The 18,073-nt window shown below is 51.5% G+C and overlaps 8 protein-coding genes across 9 annotated transcripts; 4 read left to right on the forward strand and 4 right to left on the reverse strand.

Annotated features, from left to right (window-relative positions):
- Positions 1-2,257: 2,257 nt before the first annotated feature.
- Positions 2,258-2,851, forward strand: PV10_07978 (uncharacterized protein; the record flags this gene model as incomplete). The annotated part of the gene is made up of 1 exon (XM_016372946.1): positions 2,258-2,851. The coding sequence occupies one exon, from the start codon at positions 2,258-2,260 to the stop codon at positions 2,849-2,851; it is 594 nt and encodes a 197-aa protein (XP_016219857.1).
- Positions 2,852-3,950: 1,099 nt separating this feature from the next.
- Positions 3,951-6,954, forward strand: PV10_07979 (uncharacterized protein). Its single transcript, XM_016372947.1, has one exon. It carries the CDS (start codon positions 4,204-4,206, stop codon positions 6,706-6,708), a length of 2,505 nt encoding a protein of 834 aa, XP_016219858.1. The 5' UTR covers positions 3,951-4,203; the 3' UTR covers positions 6,709-6,954.
- Positions 6,743-8,555, reverse strand: PV10_07980 (uncharacterized protein). The gene is made up of 4 exons (XM_016372948.1): positions 8,036-8,555; positions 7,714-7,971; positions 7,522-7,661; positions 6,743-7,471 (listed from the first exon to the last, which is right to left on the reverse strand). The coding sequence occupies exons 1-4, from the start codon at positions 8,314-8,316 to the stop codon at positions 7,224-7,226; spliced, it is 927 nt and encodes a 308-aa protein (XP_016219859.1). The 5' UTR covers positions 8,317-8,555; the 3' UTR covers positions 6,743-7,223.
- Positions 8,556-8,881: 326 nt separating this feature from the next.
- On the reverse strand, positions 8,882-10,104 carry PV10_07981 (uncharacterized protein). Its single transcript, XM_016372949.1, has 4 exons — positions 9,969-10,104; positions 9,751-9,867; positions 9,468-9,694; positions 8,882-9,408 (listed from the first exon to the last, which is right to left on the reverse strand). The coding sequence occupies exons 1-4, from the start codon at positions 10,003-10,005 to the stop codon at positions 9,013-9,015; spliced, it is 777 nt and encodes a 258-aa protein (XP_016219860.1). The 5' UTR covers positions 10,006-10,104; the 3' UTR covers positions 8,882-9,012.
- Positions 10,105-10,527: 423 nt separating this feature from the next.
- PV10_07982 lies at positions 10,528-11,715 on the forward strand. 2 transcript variants are annotated; one of them, XM_016372951.1, is made up of 3 exons: positions 10,741-10,759; positions 10,860-10,993; positions 11,057-11,715. In XM_016372951.1, the coding sequence occupies exons 2-3, from the start codon at positions 10,938-10,940 to the stop codon at positions 11,355-11,357; spliced, it is 357 nt and encodes a 118-aa protein (XP_016219862.1). In that variant the 5' UTR covers positions 10,741-10,759; positions 10,860-10,937; the 3' UTR covers positions 11,358-11,715. The 2 variants fall into 2 exon arrangements, with proteins under 2 accessions (XP_016219861.1, XP_016219862.1); XM_016372950.1 differs by having other exon boundaries at positions 10,528-10,993.
- PV10_07983 (uncharacterized protein) lies at positions 11,542-12,885 on the reverse strand. The gene has a single exon (XM_016372952.1). It carries the CDS (start codon positions 12,453-12,455, stop codon positions 11,937-11,939), a length of 519 nt encoding a protein of 172 aa, XP_016219863.1. The 5' UTR covers positions 12,456-12,885; the 3' UTR covers positions 11,542-11,936.
- Positions 12,886-13,346: 461 nt separating this feature from the next.
- Positions 13,347-14,726, reverse strand: PV10_07984 (uncharacterized protein). Its single transcript, XM_016372953.1, has 2 exons — positions 14,660-14,726; positions 13,347-14,559 (listed from the first exon to the last, which is right to left on the reverse strand). Exons 1-2 carry the CDS (start codon positions 14,660-14,662, stop codon positions 13,546-13,548), a joined length of 1,017 nt encoding a protein of 338 aa, XP_016219864.1. The 5' UTR covers positions 14,663-14,726; the 3' UTR covers positions 13,347-13,545.
- A 679-nt stretch (positions 14,727-15,405) lies between these two features.
- Positions 15,406-17,990, forward strand: PV10_07985 (uncharacterized protein). The gene is made up of 4 exons (XM_016372954.1): positions 15,406-16,057; positions 16,109-16,135; positions 16,290-16,326; positions 16,385-17,990. Exons 1-4 carry the CDS (start codon positions 15,920-15,922, stop codon positions 17,920-17,922), a joined length of 1,740 nt encoding a protein of 579 aa, XP_016219865.1. The 5' UTR covers positions 15,406-15,919; the 3' UTR covers positions 17,923-17,990.
- Positions 17,991-18,073: the final 83 nt, after the last annotated feature.

An 18,073-nucleotide genomic window follows, 5' to 3' on the forward strand; every position in this document is an offset into this window, starting at 1 on the left:
TATTTCTTGGTCTCTTAGCATCACCAGTCAAAGGTCTCCTCGCCTTCATCCTCAATCTGATACCTGTCTTGGCTCTCCTTGAGTGGGTCCAGGATCCTGACGACTTCAGCCTCGTCCAACTTATACAGCCTAGAGAAGGACATAATGCCCGCTGTCGCCGGCGATGACGAGTTTCCACAAAAGTGTGAATTGCCCCCCGACCTCGACAAGTTCCATGGCAAGGAAGCTGGGAATCAACCTGGCAACGTGGACCATGATGTCTCTGTCGAAGGCGACGCCAACCAAAAAGCTCTGACTAGGAAGCTGCTCTTTAAGCTCGATACGAGGTAAGGCGCCAGTTTTTGTCATTATCTATACATTTAAGCCACTATGCCCAATATCATGGTCCGCTATCCTATCATCACACCTCTAACTTACTTGCCTGGTAGAATCCTACCTGTTCTCGCAATCCTTTTCCTTTGCAGTTTTCTTGACCGAACAAATGTGGGAAATGCAAAGATCCTCGGTCTAGAGAAGAGTATCGGCGTCAACAATGATCAATACGGCAATGGCTTGGCCATTTTCTTTGCCTTTTACATTGCAGCCGAGCTTCCCTCAAACCTAGTGCTCAAGAAGTTCAGTCCTCGAATCTGGCTTAGCTTTCTAACAGTCTGCTGGGGTATCATTGGCATGTGCCTGGGCTTCATTCAGAATTATGCAGGCTTTTTGATCGTTCGAGCTTTCCTAGGCCTGGCTGAAGGTGGTCTTCTTCCAGGCATGGTCCTCTACCTCTCCACACTTTACACCCGCGGAGAGATGGCGCTCCGGATTGGGCTCTTCTACACCTCGGCCAGCCTTGCCGGCGCTTTCGGGGGACTTCTTGCACGTGGACTGTCAGCAATCGGCCCACACGGCGCGATCGAGGAGGGTTGGAGATGGATCATGATCATCGAAGGCATTTTGACGGCTGTCGCTGGTGTGGCCGCCTACTTTTTGCTTCCGAATGATGTTGCAACTGCCTGGTTCCTGACTAGTGAAGAGAGGGCATTGGCATTGCGCCGTCTTCATAGAGACACGTCTGCTCACTTGCCAGCGAACGGCCATGTTGAGGTCGTGGAGAAGTTTCAGTGGTCCGAAGTCAGACGCGGCATCATGAGCCTCAAATTATGGCTCAGTGCAACGGCATACTTTTCCATTCTGTCAGGCCTATATTCCTTTGGACTATTCTTGCCGACCATCATCAACGGCCTCGGGTACACTGCCAACGAAGCTCAACTCTGGTCAGTGATACCGTATGCTGTTGCCGCCGTCCTCACGGTGTTTGTCGCGCTTGCATCGGACCATTTCCGACTGCGAGGAGTATTGATGCTCCTGACTTTACCCTTGGCCATTATTGGATATGCGGCGATTGCCAATGTAGGCACACATGACAACCATACCAAGTACGGGATGACATTTCTTATGGCAACAGGACTTTATGCCAGCGTCCCACCCGTTCTTGTATGGAACTCCAACAACTCGGCAGGACATTATAAACGGGCGACGACGACGGGTTTGCAGTTGATGATTGCAAACTGTGGAGGCTTTGTCTCAGCATTTATCTATCCCAGTTCGGAGGGACCACAGTATCGCAAATCACATTCAATCATTCTAGGGCTTCTGGTCTATGCCTGGTTTGCGTGAGTGACTCCAACAGTCACCCGACTCGATCAATGCTTGTTGACATTTGCTGACATGTCCATCTAGGGTCCTGCTCAATGTCATGTACTGTGCAAAAGTCAATCGCGACAAAGCCAGAGGGAAGTATGATCAGTATAGAGGATATGGTGATGACAGAGATCCCGAATTTAGGATGGTTCTCTGATTGATGAGGGGATCGAACGAGTCCTGCCTCAGCCCCCGTCTTTCTTTCCCCGATCCCGACCATGCGAAGGATTTGAAGGCGGGGTAAGCGCAGTCAATTGCCGGTTGATCACCTTTCTTTGTATCAGTTGCGTAGAACAACAGAGGAACTTTTAAATGCGGAGCACAAAGTCTGACAGAGGCTGCTCGAACTGACAATTAGAAGGCTGGAGACAGCTGTCACACCATTACTGAGTCTGGTGCTACAATAGACTACTTGCTTGACTCACCGCATCCTCTTCCTTTGGCTCAGCTGCTTCTTCCTCGAACATAATCACCGTTATTCAATTCTGGCTTTTCCAAATCTCCTTCCAGCTCTAGCTTTGTAAGGCCTCAACGACTAGCAATCATTCATTATTGGTAATCACACACGAAAATGGCAGCCTCGGCCAATTCACGACCTCCAAATCCCGGCCAGGTAGAAAACAACCTGCCAGGCCTGACGACACACATTGTAGGCCACGATGTAAAGACAGGCAAGGCAATTGTGCAAGAGTCGCGACCGGGCAAATGGACCGTGTATGATGACAAGCTCATGGCCTTCAACGTGGTCTATACGACCTCGGAATTTCCCACCGATCTCAACGATGACAAAGACCTCAAAACCCACGACTCGCTCATGTCCACGGGCAAACTTGGACTCGTCAACGCCAATGGGACCGTATGCCGTGTGGTGGACTTTGCTCCAGGCTATGAGTGCATCATGCATCGGACTCAGAGCATCGACTATGGCATTGTGCTGGAAGGTAGCATTGAGTTGGTGCTCGACAGCGGCGAGGTCAAGCTCATGGCCAGAGGCGACGTAGCGGTGCAGAGGGCCACGATGCATGCCTGGAAGAATCCTAGTGACACGGAATGGGCCAGGATGATCTTTGTGCTGCAGGACTCCAAGAAACTCGAGATTGGAGGTCAAGTATTGAAGGAGGATTTGGGAAGAGGAGTGGATGGGCTACCTGCCAGTGGCAACTGAGAGCAGGACAGGAAATGCCTCAGCGCGGTGCCTCTGTTGCAGGTCATGAAGTATCCAGATAGTCATCGCCGTCACTCATTACCTTGCAGGGCTTGTGCCACGAGGTCTCAGTGCTTATAATCAAGTGCCATGCCCTGTCTGATCCATGCTGCATCCCCATCGAGAAACTTAGCGGAACACCATCTGGGACAAGTATAGCCAGCGATTATTATGTGGAGTGCTGGACATGATCTATGCGGCAATTGGGTTGGCGAGTTAGGTATCTCAGTACACATGTAGGGAGTATATCGCACCAGGATGATGAGTGTCTGGAGTGGCACGTGACTGTAGATTGTCACTTACGTTAGGCCTCGGGCTACCCAAGTACCTACGGAGTAAGGTAGGTAGGTAAGGCCTCTGGTAGACTGCAAAAGTACCTACCTAGGGGTCTGTGAGTAGCTCCAAGGTCACTTTACAAGATTGATAATCAAGGCTGGGCTCCGACCTACTGTTCCTATGCTATTACTCCGTATGTACATGCTGTAGAATCTTGTCCATATTTCTTGCACACTGTTGACTCTTGAGAACTGAAAAACGCCTCTGACCAAGATCCCAAGACCAGGAATTACGCGTCGTTGTGAGGACTCGCCCATTATGGTACCAAGTCAACAAGCGAGACCAGGGTCAATTTGTTGGCTACAATTCTGGATTGGTCCCTCCTGTCCCTCCTGGCAACGGATTACTTGCTACAGTATTTTAGCTCTGAAGGTGTCGAAGGTGGCTTAAAGATTTCGGGAGGTTTGGGGCCGAGGGGCCCAAGGGCACTTGGGTTCCCCCCCTTAGCGATAGTCCAACCCCGAGAATCCACCCTTGCCGCCCCAAGCCTCCTTAGTAGCTGCACCTTTTAGGCGGGAGAACGGCATTATTCCCAGGCCCATCGCCCCTAATCCTTTTAATCCCAATCCCTACCTTACCTTAATCTTTAATCCCCTGCTAAAGATCCTCTTAGTGGATCCTCCTGCAACCACAAACTGCATCTTTCCTCTTTCCTCCACTCAGATTTGTTGATTGCCTCGCATCCCAAGCATCTTGGAAACTTGCCAAACAACCCTCTGTGTCTCTGTGTCTCTGTGCCTTTCTCTGGCTGGCTTTACTTCTTCCCTCCTTATCATTATTTCAATGTACATATTTTTCTCCATAGGACGACTGTATATTCACCATCCTTGGAATTTGCTCAATCACTTCATCTCCTGTGAAACCTACTCAGAAATTCTATCCCACTGACAGCACCAAGCCCACTGACGACCACCGTCGCATGAGATCTCAGCCTTCTCCCGCCTTGACCCTACAGCCATGATCACAAATCGCCTACCATGATCTGGCAACGAACCTCTTCATTCGGCATCGACGGCTCCAGGCCAAACACTGCACCTCGCAACCGACCACGAGCTGAATCTGACTTGGAAAAAGATGGACAAGATCACTCCCGCTTCTCCAACGACAACCACGACCACGACTACGGTCAACCGATAGATGAAGAAAACCCTTCGGTCGCATCGTCACGTTCCCGCTCCGACATGTCCAAGCCCATGCTAACCAAATCTCCCTACACCAACACCTCCAACAGACCCTCTACATCCCACCTAAACCGACTCCCTCGTTCTATGATGCGATATCTTTGTCTAGGCGTGGCTGCCTCGCTCCTCATCTTCATATTCTCGCTCGAACGTCTGAGTCATCGCGCCGACAAAGAGGTCAAGGTGGCTATTGAACAGGAAAAGATCAAACCAAAGCCTCCTCCTTGGGAATCGTTTCCATTCCTCGAAAAATACTACGGTGGCGTGCGAAATCTTGTGCCCACCAAGCTGAACGTCCCAGAGTATCCTCGTTCGAACGACGAAGTGCCAACCGAAAGTTTCAATATCACCGAGGAGTTGCGCGACAGCGAAGCTGCGAAAAAATCTCAGAAGAGGGCCCTGCCCGACAGCATCGTCTTCAACCCATATCCTAATTATACCACAGCCGAATATATCGCAAAGTACGGCGACAAGGTCGACTGTTTTTTGGACACTGCCAAATCAATTACTGTCCCCCGCGTGCGGTACTTTGATGGCATCCCTCAAGGCTTTCCAGATGCCGTCATGGGTTCCGCCGATTTGCTCGGTCTGCGAAATGACATTTGTGTCGACCGCTTTGGCCGTCTAGGTCCCTATGGTTTGGGCTACAGCTTGAACCGAGGTGGCAGTGGTGCCCAGCAGGAAGGCGAACGGGAGGGCGCAGACCTAGTTTGGGTGGAAACCCCCGAAGTGGACTGGAGGGACGTCAAATGGAACGAGGTCCAGAATCGCTGTCTTCGTGACAACAGCCACCGTTTCAACGAGCTGCCCAAACCTCGTATCGACACCTTCCGTGCCATGCAGGTCGGTTCTCTACAGAGACGACAAGACGACCCTGAGTCAGAACCGCTAGCTCCAGAAAAGACTACAAATTCAAGTAGTGCGCCCAAACCGGGTTCAGACAAGCTGCCTCGCACCGCCGTCCTCATCCGCACATGGTCCGACTACCGCTATACTGCCGAAGACAAGATTTACCTGCGCTCCTTGATCTCTGAGTTGATGCTCTTGTCCGGTGGCGAATATGCGGTCCATTTTCTGATCCAGATCAAAAACAGCGATGAGCCCATCTTTTCCGACGATGAAACTTACGAACGCAAGTTGCGCGAATCCCTGCCCGACGAGTTTCGCGGCATGGGAACCCTGTGGAATGAGCGGCAGATGCATCTCATGTATGGCGGCCTCGAAGAGACCCACATGCGAGGCCTTCCGGTGCACGGCGTCTATCGTAGCACCTTTATGCCCGTGCAGTATTTCGCCCACCAACACCCCGAATACGATTACTTCTGGAATTGGGAAATGGACGTTCGCACAACACACCATTGGTATCACCTTTTTGATCGCGTGAGCAAATGGGCCAAGGCTCAGCCGCGCAAATTGCTCTGGGAGCGCAACAGTAGATTCTATATTCCATCTGAACACGGCTCCTGGGAAGACTTTAGCCAGATGGTCCGCATCCAGACCGAGCATGGAACTAATAACGTCAACAACCTCTGGAGCCCCCTCAACCGCGAAAAGGACCCCAACGTACCCAATGGCATGGTACAGCAAGGTGACCGACCCATCTGGGGACCCGAACGACCCAACGATGAAAAAGACGATGAAAACACCGGCTTCGATAAGGACCCGGAACCACCCACTTCGTTCGACAAGGACAAATACACGTGGGGAGTCGGTGAAGACGCCGACCTAATCACATTTAACCCTCTGTTCGACCCCGTGGGCACCACGTGGCTCCTGACCGAAGACACGACCGGGTACAACAAAGAGAAGGGCGGTCCTCCTCGACGCACCGCCATCATTACCGCGAGCCGGCTCTCGCGCAAGCTACTCGCCACCATGCATCGTGAAACGGCCATCAGGCGGCACAGTATGTTTTCGGAAATGTGGCCAGCCTCGGCAGCACTGCACCACGGCCTCAAAGCTGTCTACGTGCCACACCCCGAGTACATTGACCGCAAATGGCCCACGAATTACTTGCAATCCGTCTTTAACGCGGGCCGCAACGGTGCCACGGGTGGGGCGAGGACTTCAGTCTTTGGCGATCGGGAACACAACTTCCGTGGGACGACGTGGTATTACAACGCCGGCTTCCCCGAGGTCTTGTGGCACCGCTGGCTTGGAATGAAGATCCATAACGAGGGCGGCGAACAAGTCGAGGTCGCTGGCCAAGGCCGCATGTGTCTCCCGGGCATGTTGCTTCATCCCATTAAAAGGGTTGAGCTGGTTCAGGAGGGGAGAAAGGCCGACCAACCGGCTGGCTGAAATTTGGGATTTGTTCAACGTCACTGCAATCTATCTGTATTGAATATACCCGGCGTCTTGTGGGTTTTGGGCAGAAACTGTCTTTGGGATACGCCCTTGTGCCAACCGCGAAATGTGGGCAAGCCTGCTCATGATTTGAATGGCCTCCTTGGATCGTGGCACCATGTGGCATATGAATATTGGTCCATTGGTAGAACGAACATGTCTCCAACAGTGGAGATAGCATGAATATATTAGCAAGCCAGTTGACTGCAGATAATCATTGACCTTGTCAAATATTCTTGGAAATTTGAAGATTCCCACACGTGTTTTTTGTCCATGGCTCAGTTGCAAAGCTGGGCCGCTTTGATTTGATTTTTTGTTTGGTCCACTCTATTAAATCTGTGCCAAATGCAACGCCGAATGACCGATCGAACTTGGATTGATGCATGACCAGTGTGTTAATTAGCTATGATGTGGAGCAATAGCCATGGGCCCAAATCTTTCATCTGAACGACAGGAACAAATCAATCAAATCAACAGTTCATACTGAACTTTGGCTTTCTGTCCGCCGTGAATGAACCCCAATGCCTCTCGCTGGCAACCTGGTCATTGTCTCCGATGGCATCAGGCTTGTTGGGTTCATCGAATGCTGCAAACCAGAAGATATCAATGCCCCATTCGAGGAGACCGCACACGGCAGAGTTCCAATATGTCTCCATGTTCTCGTCGCTTGCAATGGCTGCTCCTGCGTTGGTGCCTCCTGTGCCGGGCCAGCCAGTTTCTACTACTTGTCAGAGAAGGGTCCATGTTGCTATCAAGTACCAAACTCACCTCCGTTCATAAAATGAATGCTGTCGAGACTGCCAGTAATGTCCTGTACACGGGCCAGGGCCAGTGCCATGTCCTCGAAAAAGGTCTTGGTTGCATTCTTGATGTCTTGGTATTGCCAGTAGGCGAATCCGTTGGCAAGTCTATGATGAAAGTCAGCTTTGTTAGGGAGGGTTAGAGGGTGGTCGGTCCTACGCGAGATCAATGCCGCTGCGAATGACAGCGTCCATGGAACCATTGGCCCACAAATTCCAACTGTCGGCGGTTCCAACCAGGGTATTGGGGTAGTCTCTTTTGGTTTCTTGCAGCCAGCCGACCAGTTCGTCCTCGGTGTAGGTTCCACGATATATTCCTTCAGACCCAACTGTTATTCCATACAGGGTGTCGCCAAAAGATTCCGGGTCTGCAGCGTCCAGAGCGGCCTTTTCTCTCTGCCACGCACCACCGTCCGGCCTAGGAAACACAAGTTAGAAGATGTTCAGCAGGAGGCGCGAGCGAGGTGAACGGCTGTTCTCACCACAAGCCCAAGAGAACTTTGACACCGGCGGCTTTTGCAGCGGGTAGAACAATGGAAGGGGTGTCACAAGGGTTCCCAAACATGTCACTGGACGAATATGTCCTGATGATCTCGGCATGGGAATTCTGTTTGATGGCGGCAAAGTCGTCTTCGTACTCTTGCTGAGTCTTGCATTTGTTATCAACGTCCACATTACCAACGGCGAATCCGAGAGTGCCGGCAGCGGACACCGCCAGCGGTGCCAGAGCAATCGCGGTTGTGAATATCGAATGTAGTTGCATATTGGAGCTTGGGAAAGGTAGTCTGGACGGAAGGATACTTTTGAGGCTGAAGCTGCTAGACTGGAGGTGGTAAAAGACGGATCAAGCGAAAGACAAAGGCGTTGAATGGTATGGTATCCAAGGAATGACTAAGAATGAATGAAATGCACAAGAGCAAACGAGAAGAAATGGCAGTTGTGAGAGGAACAAGATTTGTACAGGTCGTCGACAGAAAGTTGAGCTGAGTTGCGGTTGTCGACGTGAATCACAACCAACACGCTTTTCCCCAACTTCGTGGATGCTGCCCCCTGGGAATCGACGCGCCAAGCCCACGATCCCCTGAGGCTAATGCCCCTCGGCCATCAGGCTCCCGACTCCCGCTGCCCGTGGCGCCTAACCGCCTAACCGCCTAACCTATGCTAACAACCTTTGTCCTTGTCCCCTGTTCATCATTAATTACTGTATTGGCGGTACCCACTCCCGACCTGCGAAGGGCCCCTCGGCCCGTGCAGTGGGCGCCTGGGCGCCTGGGACTTTGGGATACTGCCATCAGTGGCCCATCACTACCGAAGTAAGGTACCTACTTAAGGTAAGTAATATATTGATGCCTGCATATTGCCAGTCTACCAATCTATACAAAAGGATGGCATCATGGCATATTTACAATCCAGATCATGCTTATACCCAGATGCCTCCATTGTTGATAAATTCCCAAGATCACCCATTCAGCCTATACCACGCACTGTGCGTGCCCAGCAATCCATTGATGCTCCCCGCTACTCCCAGCGTCAACGGAGTAATAGGATACCAATGGGCAACGTATAGTGGAACGACAAAATCGGTGAGATCGACCGCCAGTTGCTTGAATATCGCCTGTTGCTTCGTGGCAGGTGCACGTTGAGTCTGTGCGACATTTGCATCTTCCTTACTGGTTCCGCTGGCTTTCTCATTGACGCTTGAGCTCTGGGCAGTGGTGGGAGCCTCTGGTTGTGAATTGATGAGCTCGTAGAGTGAAATGATGATGGACACAAGCAATGAATAACCCCAGATCTTCAAGGATTCGACCTGCACAGTCCCGGACCAGGTGGTTGATGTCAGAGCGATTGCATCCGTCTATGACGAGGGTCAATCAGTATGGATTCGAATCACAAGAGAAGCCGAGGACGACTCACAATCACAAACATCTCCATAAACAAATACATGCCGAGAAGTGAGTACTTCAACCCATTAAGCAGTGCTTTGGTGGCGTCGATTGAGGTCGTTGTGGGTTTGGAGACCGAGTCTGATGAGGTCTCATTCTCGATAGAAGACGAGGCTGGTCCAGTTGACGCAATTTGAAATTGGGCTTGAGCGACAGTGAAGCAGTCAATCCACTTGAACAGGCGTAGAAACCGCCGCGCTTGTGGTTGTCAGTCTGCTTTCAAACCAATAGAGCCGAATCCTTGCCTGACTTACCGGTATTGATGTTACCCTTGGCAGCTCGCCATCTGATTGTGTCTGTGGGCTCGATAGAAAGCGACTCAATGGCTTGCAAGGAAAATTGGAAGAACTTCAATGCCTTGTCAATGCCAACTATTCAATCGAGGAAACACGAGTCAGTCTGCGAGATGACGAGATCATATATGGCACAATGCAGATAATTGCTGACAAGCTCCAAGGTTGATAATACATACCTGGGTCATTTGTAAACTTTGCTATTGGGCTCAACATTGCCACGGGAGAGTCAAGTATTTGGGGCAGAGGCGTATTTGGGGCAGAGGCGTATTTGAGAGTCGCAAGTCATACTATTGTTGCATGTCTACAAGATGGATTTTCAGACTCACACTACCTGATAAAGATTGCTCGGGTACGATGGCGCGGGGATAGAATGCCGCGGTGCCAATGTGGTCAGTGGTGGATTTGGATGGCTTGCTGCCCGAGGGGACTTCTCTCCTAACAAACAGCGGCCATGTCATTTCCACGGATGTCTCCACGACCGTTGATCGCAATATGCTCCCCAAAACAATCCTCTTGTAGTCAGCCATATACTATAAGGCAACCTAGAATCCAATATTTGTCTCCCACAGAGAACTATCATGGCTGTTGTGCGACAATCACCCACTGGGCGAGATGGAAACATAACCAGGTCGTGTCACTTGCGGAGCTGGTTGTACTTCAAATGACTTCAAACGGCAGTCGATATAGCTGAATAGAGTGATATTTTTCTACCTTGATGCGAAGACGGGTTGTCATCACAGTCTTACGATGTAAGTGTACGTTGTGATGTGTGCAACCCTCACATACCTACCTCACATATGCCTACCTAGGTAGATACAGTGCGATTGTGCCCCCGAAGTGACCGAGGGGACCTCATGGGACCTATAAGGGACCTATAAGCACCCCGAGGGGCCTAGCACACCACCACGCCTGGCCAGAGGGACGATAGCAGGCTAGACCTATTTGAGTTAGTGGAGAACAACCCAAAGTGCGTACGTGGAACTGCGCAAAGCCAAAACGTGCAAAACACCTGAACTCAAGGCACTGGTATTCCTTCACGACAACTGATTCAAACGGCTCCAAGATAGACACTTTGATTCCGGCGGGTATATTCTATTTTCTACAATCCTCTCTCATCATCCCCCGCCGCTATCAAGTCGGTTACCATGTCGGCATTCTCTCGACTTCTGGTCCTGATCGGCATCCTTTCCCTATTCCATGCGTATGTCCCATCCAATATCCATCGTCCAACTGGGATTGCTGTCCCTGTACTGACCCGAACTAGAGCCTATTCCGCCCACGAATTCGCTGCCCTGAGTAACAAGCTTCACAAAAATGCCCAACTACCTCTCGACATCAAACTCGAAACCCTCGTCTCAGTCTTCTTAGCCTCGGTGGGCCTAGTCCTGGGCTCTGACTCTCTGAAACCTATCAGCTGGAATGCTTGGGCCGGCAACATCGAAAAGCACGGTCTCGCAAATCCTTTCCACGCATTCGAGGAAAGAGTGGGTTTCATGGATATCCGAGCTCAGAGGAAGGAGTTTGCAAATTGGGCTCGTCAACAAGCAGGATCTCCCAAGAGTTGAAAACAGCCTCGTGTCCATTCCCAGCGTCATCCATTCCAGCTCTCAATTCCTAGCGACTTGCGCCATTCTTAATCGCGACGAGAACGATTTCCTACAAACCCCAAAATAACATAGACCGCAATGTACTCTCGAATAATGACTTGACGTCCTTAACCACGTTTCGCCGCGACGATTCCTATTTACCCTGACATCAGGATCATATCTGCAGAAACAGATGGACATTTGCACAGTTCCATTACAAAGTTATAGAATCTTGAAGTAAGCCCAGGCTGCAAGAATGAACACTCGACAAGTGATGGATTCAACAATTCTATTCGGACTATATTGTCCGACTGATAGAAACAAGACTCCACGCCAGGCCTTTTGCCTGGTGACAAGATCGCCTTCCCAGCGTCACCAGTGACCACTTTGTTCTTGATTCATCCCTCTAGTGCGCCTAACGCCATGCCCAAGGCCTTGCCTCATGTCATTCCATGCTGATCACATCACCGATCCAACTCCGACGCAACCCCAAAAGAAGTCATGATATCGTTCCCTGTCCACGCTGTGCCCAAGATGATGGTATTAAATGCTCTCATATCACAACATAGAAAATCCGACGCCCAGAACCACCAGGGCCAACCCGGCGCCTGCGACCTGGTTTGAAACAGCAACACCAGTGGCAACTGCGAGGGACGCACTGGCGCTCCTAGATCCTGATACACCCCCGTCTGTACTTTCGACAGGCACTGTGCTCGTGGCTAGTGTGGTTGTGGCATCGTTGGTAGAGGTCGATTGGGCATTCGTGCTCGTCGTCTCATTTCCATACCAATATCCTGACAATGTAGGATTTGTTGCTGCGGCAGGTTGCGACGTGACCAGTTCGGGTTGGCTGGTGACCACCGATGGTTGACCGGTGATGACACCTAGGGAGTCGGTCTGGGTTGTGTAGATGGTAAAAGGGTTCTCGTAGGACCCAGAGCTGCTGGTGATTGCGCCGCTGCTCGTTGGGAGTGGCGTCTCAGGCTCGCCCGTCGTTGGACTTGACTGAGCCGACGCAAAAGAAGCAAGGAGAGTGAGAGTGGAGATGAGGATGGTAGTGGGAGCGGAGGTGTGCATTTTGCCTAGGAGAATGAGGGTGCGATCTTCTGACTTTGCTTGGATGTGTTTCTGCTCGTGGCTTGTGGCTTCAATGAGATGTATAAGGTGAGTTGGGATGGAACGGGAATCTTCCTCTCCAGGTGCTGGATTGTGGCCTTGAAATAGTAGTATAGATCTCAGTAAAGACTGTGCACAGTCCTGCTGTTCGCAGATCTATATATGTCGAGATGGGTTTGACAGAAGCACAACAAACTGATGTCTAGCAACCCAGCCAGCCCGGCCGGTTCCTGGCATACGTCGTCGTGGTTGTGCGACAAATAACAACGACCAGATTGAAATCCAACGGCAAACAATACCAACCTCTCTATCACCATGTACTCCGTATGCGTCGTCGACGATGCTAATGACAATGCTGGAAAGAAAAACCCACCTCCAAATATGCCCCTCCTCCTTGCTTGCGGGTTGAGCTGCTGTCGCATTGGGACACGAAGGGGAAAAAAGCCACATCCCCCCCTGGGTTACATGGGAATGGAGCAGACTGTGTTGCCGCACGCGAAAGCCAGCCCGAGCGGTTGACGTTGACGTGCAGAAATCGATCCAGGGGCGAGTCGACCGTCTAGCTGCTTGCGGTTAAGCGGTGGCTGAATTCGGCCTTGAAAAGTTGGGAAAGGACCGAAAGTCAAAGGGTTGGGCGGGTGATGGCTGGTGCGTTCTCCAGTTATGGAGCCCATCGCCCGAGGGCCCCTCGGACCACCAAACCAGCCCAACCAGTGGGCACCCGTAGGCGCTCGTGGCCCCGTGGGTCCCTAAGTCGTAGCCCCTCGGCCTCCAAGAACTGACGCCACCCATAGGATTTTCAAGGTGGCGCCGGCATAGACTTTTAATGGGATGAAAATTGTTTCTTTCCTCCAACTCGAGCCACCTAACGCTTACGTACGGAGTATATGCATACATGGAATCGATGATTTGATGAGCCTGTACTGCGTTCATGCTGCCTTTAAACGAGGGCCATGTCATACAGAGCAGTGCCAAGCAAGCCTCGTCACTCATGATCGAGTTGCTAACCCCAACGCCAGTGCTCAAATTTAGATACAAAGCCACGCCCATCTCACAATCGTCGGATTCCAACACGCGGCTGTCCTCGTCTCGTCGCTCCGACATTGGATACTTTTCGTAGAGCAGTTGGCCGCGGCACCTGACCCACAGTCTTCTTCATCTCGGCAGATGCATTCTCCTTCTCGTCCGCTATGTCTGAGGTCGACACGGAACACCTGTCATCGACCGCCGTTGATGCATGTATGTGCTTGGGTGATTTCCTGCGATTTGTCTCGTCATTGCAGTCCAGCTGGCTCGATCCGTCTGTCTGAATGTGATGCGTCGAATGCGGGTACAAATTCTCGGAGCTTGTGTTTTCACCTGACTCTTGGTGCACCAAAATGTCTGCTAATGGTCGCTTATTCTTGGTATTGGCTTGCACGTGGTCCGTCGACATCATACGAGGCTCGTTTTCCTTGGTGTCGTCTTCCTGTGCATCATTTTGTTGCGAAGGACATTGACTATGTAATGTGGCTGCGTTGGAGCCGAGGACAGCCAGGTCTTCGGCTTCTTCTCCGCGCTTTTTCGCAACCCCCACCTCGTGTCGTAGATGTGGCGGTATCGGGGCGTGTATTCTCGTCATGAGTTGTGCTTGCTTGGAGAAAGCATCGTAGTCTTCCTGGATCAAGGCACCGGCTGCTGCGTTGAGCGCCGAGTCTGGGTTGGGCTGGATCAACAAACATGAGATGGTAACGAGAATGTCCTTGAGAGTCAATTTAGGATCCCAATCCCTTTTGAGAGTCTCCAAGCAGACTGCGCCAGTAGTCTCGTCAACATTGGGATGGTAAATTCTGGTCTTGAACGTCGCTTTCGGTGGGTTCCTGGGGTAATCCTGGGGCATTTTGAGATGGAGGCGCCATAGGCCTTGAGAGTATGGGGTGCCTTCGGCGCCCGTTATCAGCACGACGAGTTGTGTCAGGTCATCGGGGACTGAGGATAGATCATCGGTGTCTGGGAAAAAGTAATTCGGGGGAGGGTCGTTTCGTAGCAATGCATGATCCTTGATCAGTCGTCGAAGTGAGGACGCCTAGTCGATGTTAGAAATGGTGTTGGTGTCATGTCTCGCATGTATCCAACCACGATATATGGAGATCAATATGGCCTCGGTCGGGGACATTGGGACTCACCATGTTCGCAAATTCAGATGTACTGCGAGACTATCTGGGGTTTGGGAGGATCATAACTGGACGGGGGACAAAAATGTTTACATGCGATGGGGCGAAGAACGCGCTTTGGAGTCAACGGGGGTTGAACCCGCGACTTGAGTCAGGGTTCTGGGGCATAAAGCAGGAACACGTGTCAGCACGTGTCAAGCGAACTTGTGCCTTTTGAGGAGTATACTTGGTTTGCTACAATCCCGTGACTTGTCAAGTTTTTCCGACTGTCAATGAGTGCATATACGAGTACCTCCGTAAGAGCGTAAGAGCGTAAGAGCCTGGAGAGTGCCCTGGAGAGAATGCCTACTACCTAAGGGGTCTACATGCGAGTGCATATTCCAGGAGGGCGGCATTGGTGGTATGTTGAATTCTTCCCATATGTCTACTTGTACAGCTTTATCCGTTCCCTTTCTCCATCCCATACGAACGCACCAATCCAGATTCGCATCGGCCCGGCCGGTTTTCTTGGTTCAAAAGTGCGGTAAGTTTTCTCAGGTCTTGCCCCACGCCACATCACTAACACCATGGGAGAAGTGTAGGATTGGTCGAGGTTCAATCTGACGGTGAGAACCTGTCCTTTTGTCAGCTTCCCCTAGAGGGTCAACCTTGGTACCCAGTCGTACCAGTTACCTTTAGAATTCTGACTCACCCGCACTCTCAACGACGCAGGGTTTGCAATTCTGTTCAGGCACCCCGCCGCTCTATACCTCGTCAAGAGACATTCAGAGGGCAAAGGCCAACACCGCCTGTGGACCCCAGGGACCTAAAGGCGTCAATGACGCCGACCAGATAACCAGATTGAGTACGTCCATGCGTTGCTCTAGCCTCCGGACGGTGTAGCATCGCAGCCCTTTCCACACCTTGCGCGAAGCAAGAAGCAAGAAGCTCCCAGAGCACTCCTCGAGCCTGTCCCACGCAAGGGATCTTCAGCGTTTCCAATTCCATTTCCACTGCCATCTCAACATCACGACCTGACAGTCCCTGTGGTCATCAGCTCCGTCATTTACATACAATAATCTCCGCAAGCCATCTTGTAGCCCGTTTCTGCTTTATTCTTATTCCCAGTCGCAGTTTCTGTCTTGTCCCTCATCACGCGCTGCGCCGCGTCGCGCTGCGTTGTTCGGCCTCCGACTAGTCGCTGATCTTTGTGGTTCCTACGCTCGCGCCAGGCTTGCTCAATGCTAACCGACTGGACCGCCTCTCCTCTCGTACGTCGGAGGTCCTTTTGACATGCCGCCACACGCCATGTGGCCACCACAACCACTTCCGTCCCGCAATCTGCCTCCACCTCACGTACGCCAGCCTCCTGTTCACGATGCATCCGGTAACCAAGGTGCTCCACGCCGAACCAGAGCAAGCAAACCTAAGGCAAGCTTCATTTCGCTCCTTTCCCGGATCCGCCGCTGATCTTTCTGCCAGGTTCGGACTGGCTGCAAGACGTGTAAGGTACGCCGATCCACTTACTTCCAAAGCCTGTGTGTGTGCCCATCGGAAGTGCATGTCGTTGTTCGACCAGCCACGATCCGGGTCCTGTCACAAGTGAACAGCTGAACCCCCGTGACCCCCCACAAGACTATGTCTAATTAAAGTGGTCCCTCAGATCCGCCGGGTCAAATGCGACGAGACCAAGCCAAATTGTACGTTGGATTGACCACCATCTTTAGATCTGACCTTCGTAACTCACATGATCCCCAGGCAATAGATGTACCTCCACAGGTCGCAAATGTGATGGGTACCAGGCCCATGCCAAAGACACTTTGACGCGGTCACAGTCAACTGACACCTTGCCACCGGACACGTCCGGTCCCACCCTTCAACCACCTTTTCTTCCAGTTTCAATCTCCAAATCATTCCAAGGAACTGTCCAACAACGACGCACCTTTTATCGTTTTCAGTACTGCACCATCCCCGCTCTTGCTGGCGGATCTGAATCAGGCTTTTGGACCAAGCTCCTCCTCAGAGTGGGCCAAGAGGAACCAGTGGTTCGCAACGCCATTATTGCGTTGGCGACATTGCATGAGGACTATCAGGAACGTTGTGGCAAATACAACCTTCAGCTGATAGAGGATCCCAGTTACCGCCACGCTCTGGGGCTCTATGGCGCCTCCTTGCGAGAATTGAATCAACGGTTGAACCAGCCATCGAGGACCAACGCGAGACTCGCCATCATTTCAAGTATATTATTCACCTGTTTTGAAGTTCTCCGTCGCAATAACATGGCTGCCGTCATTCACTATCAACAAGGCATGAGAGAACTGATTCGCCAGATGAATCTTCCCCAAGGCGAGGACACCTCGCTAACACCCTACTCACCCCAAGAGTACCAGACCTCACGCGCCAACTTTCGACAAATTCCGGAGAATGAGTTGGATGAGCTTCTAAGAGTCTTTGCTCGGTACGACATTCAAGCTTGCACCTTCTCCAAACCTCGAGCGGAACCTCTGAATTTCCCCATCAATGCCCTGCCTCGCGTGCAGCCTACCAATCTCACCTTGACTCAGGTTCGCACTCATCTGGACAACTTGCTAGTATCTGTCTACCAGCTCGTGAAGTCTGACCTGAAGATGTTCCGATATTGGGACTCAGAAGCAGTGCCCCTAGAATGGCGACTTCAGAGGGAACAAGCTGTTGGGGTCTTCGACGCCTGGCTGGCTGCCCTCGAAGACTTCTTCCAGCTTCATGAGAAGAACCTAGGTCTCGCAGAACTGAGAAGCTTGCTCGGGTTAAGACTGCAAATCAGGACCGCAGTCATCATGCTCAAGGTCAGCATAGATTGTGGGCCAGAAAGCACATTCGACCGATTCAACAAGGAGTTTGAAGACATGATTTCGAGGGTGGAAGGAATGACAACAAAGTTTCAAATGGTCAATGTCCTACCCCTGGCACTGGACAAAACGCCATTTACCATGGAACTTGGTGTCGTTCACCCTCTTTTCTTTGTGGCGTGCAAGTCTCGAGACCGGGCTCTTCGCAGACGTGCCGTTGAACAGCTGAAGAAGGTTGGTAAAGAAGGCGTATGGGAGGGACCCATTATGGCCGTGCTGGGAGAAAGAATCGCAGTCCTGGAGGAACAAGGCGTGGAGGAAGGTGGGGTCATCCCAGAGGCCAATCGATTCCACGAGATTAAGAAGATTGTGGATTACGACAGACGACTTGTGTTTTGGGAAGGCAACAGACTCCTCGATGTGAAAGGCAGAACATTCAGCGTGCACAGGGAAGCGCTTCCCTTCTAAGACATGTGCAAAAAGAATTGTTGATCCTTACCTAGTCTTATAAGCTGTACGAATACACATAAGGGTACCTAATGTACAGTAGAGTCGGTTTCAAGTGGCAAGGCACAAGCAAGCTGGAAAGTCATTGAGAAGGAGCATCGGAGAATTTTCT

This window comes from Exophiala mesophila (assembly GCF_000836275.1).
Source record: "Exophiala mesophila strain CBS 40295 unplaced genomic scaffold supercont1.6, whole genome shotgun sequence".
Taxonomy (NCBI): Eukaryota; Fungi; Ascomycota; class Eurotiomycetes; order Chaetothyriales; family Herpotrichiellaceae; genus Exophiala; species Exophiala mesophila.

Coding starts and splice junctions, on each gene's coding strand:
- PV10_07983 (XM_016372952.1), bottom strand. CDS start 12,455: ATGCACACCTCCGCTCCCACTACCATCCTCATCTCCACTCTCACTCTC.
- PV10_07985 (XM_016372954.1), top strand. CDS start 15,920: ATGCCGCCACACGCCATGTGGCCACCACAACCACTTCCGTCCCGCAAT. Junction 16,058..16,108: donor CCAGAGCAAGCAAACCTAAG/GCAAGCTTCATT, acceptor TCTTTCTGCCAG/GTTCGGACTGGCTGCAAGAC. Junction 16,136..16,289: donor CTGGCTGCAAGACGTGTAAG/GTACGCCGATCC, acceptor GTGGTCCCTCAG/ATCCGCCGGGTCAAATGCGA.
- PV10_07981 (XM_016372949.1), bottom strand. CDS start 10,005: ATGTTGAGCCCAATAGCAAAGTTTACAAATGACCCAG. Junction 9,868..9,968: donor AAAGTTTACAAATGACCCAG/GTATGTATTATC, acceptor TCGATTGAATAG/TTGGCATTGACAAGGCATTG. Junction 9,695..9,750: donor CAAGGGTAACATCAATACCG/GTAAGTCAGGCA, acceptor GACAACCACAAG/CGCGGCGGTTTCTACGCCTG.
- PV10_07980 (XM_016372948.1), bottom strand. CDS start 8,316: ATGCAACTACATTCGATATTCACAACCGCGATTGCTCTGGCACCGCTG. Junction 7,662..7,713: donor CGCAGCGGCATTGATCTCGC/GTAGGACCGACC, acceptor CTTTCATCATAG/ACTTGCCAACGGATTCGCCT. Junction 7,472..7,521: donor CATTCATTTTATGAACGGAG/GTGAGTTTGGTA, acceptor GACAAGTAGTAG/AAACTGGCTGGCCCGGCACA.
- PV10_07979 (XM_016372947.1), top strand. CDS start 4,204: ATGATCTGGCAACGAACCTCTTCATTCGGCATCGACGGCTCCAGGCCA.
- PV10_07982 (XM_016372950.1), top strand. CDS start 10,938: ATGTCGGCATTCTCTCGACTTCTGGTCCTGATCGGCATCCTTTCCCTA. Junction 10,994..11,056: donor ATCCTTTCCCTATTCCATGC/GTATGTCCCATC, acceptor GACCCGAACTAG/AGCCTATTCCGCCCACGAAT.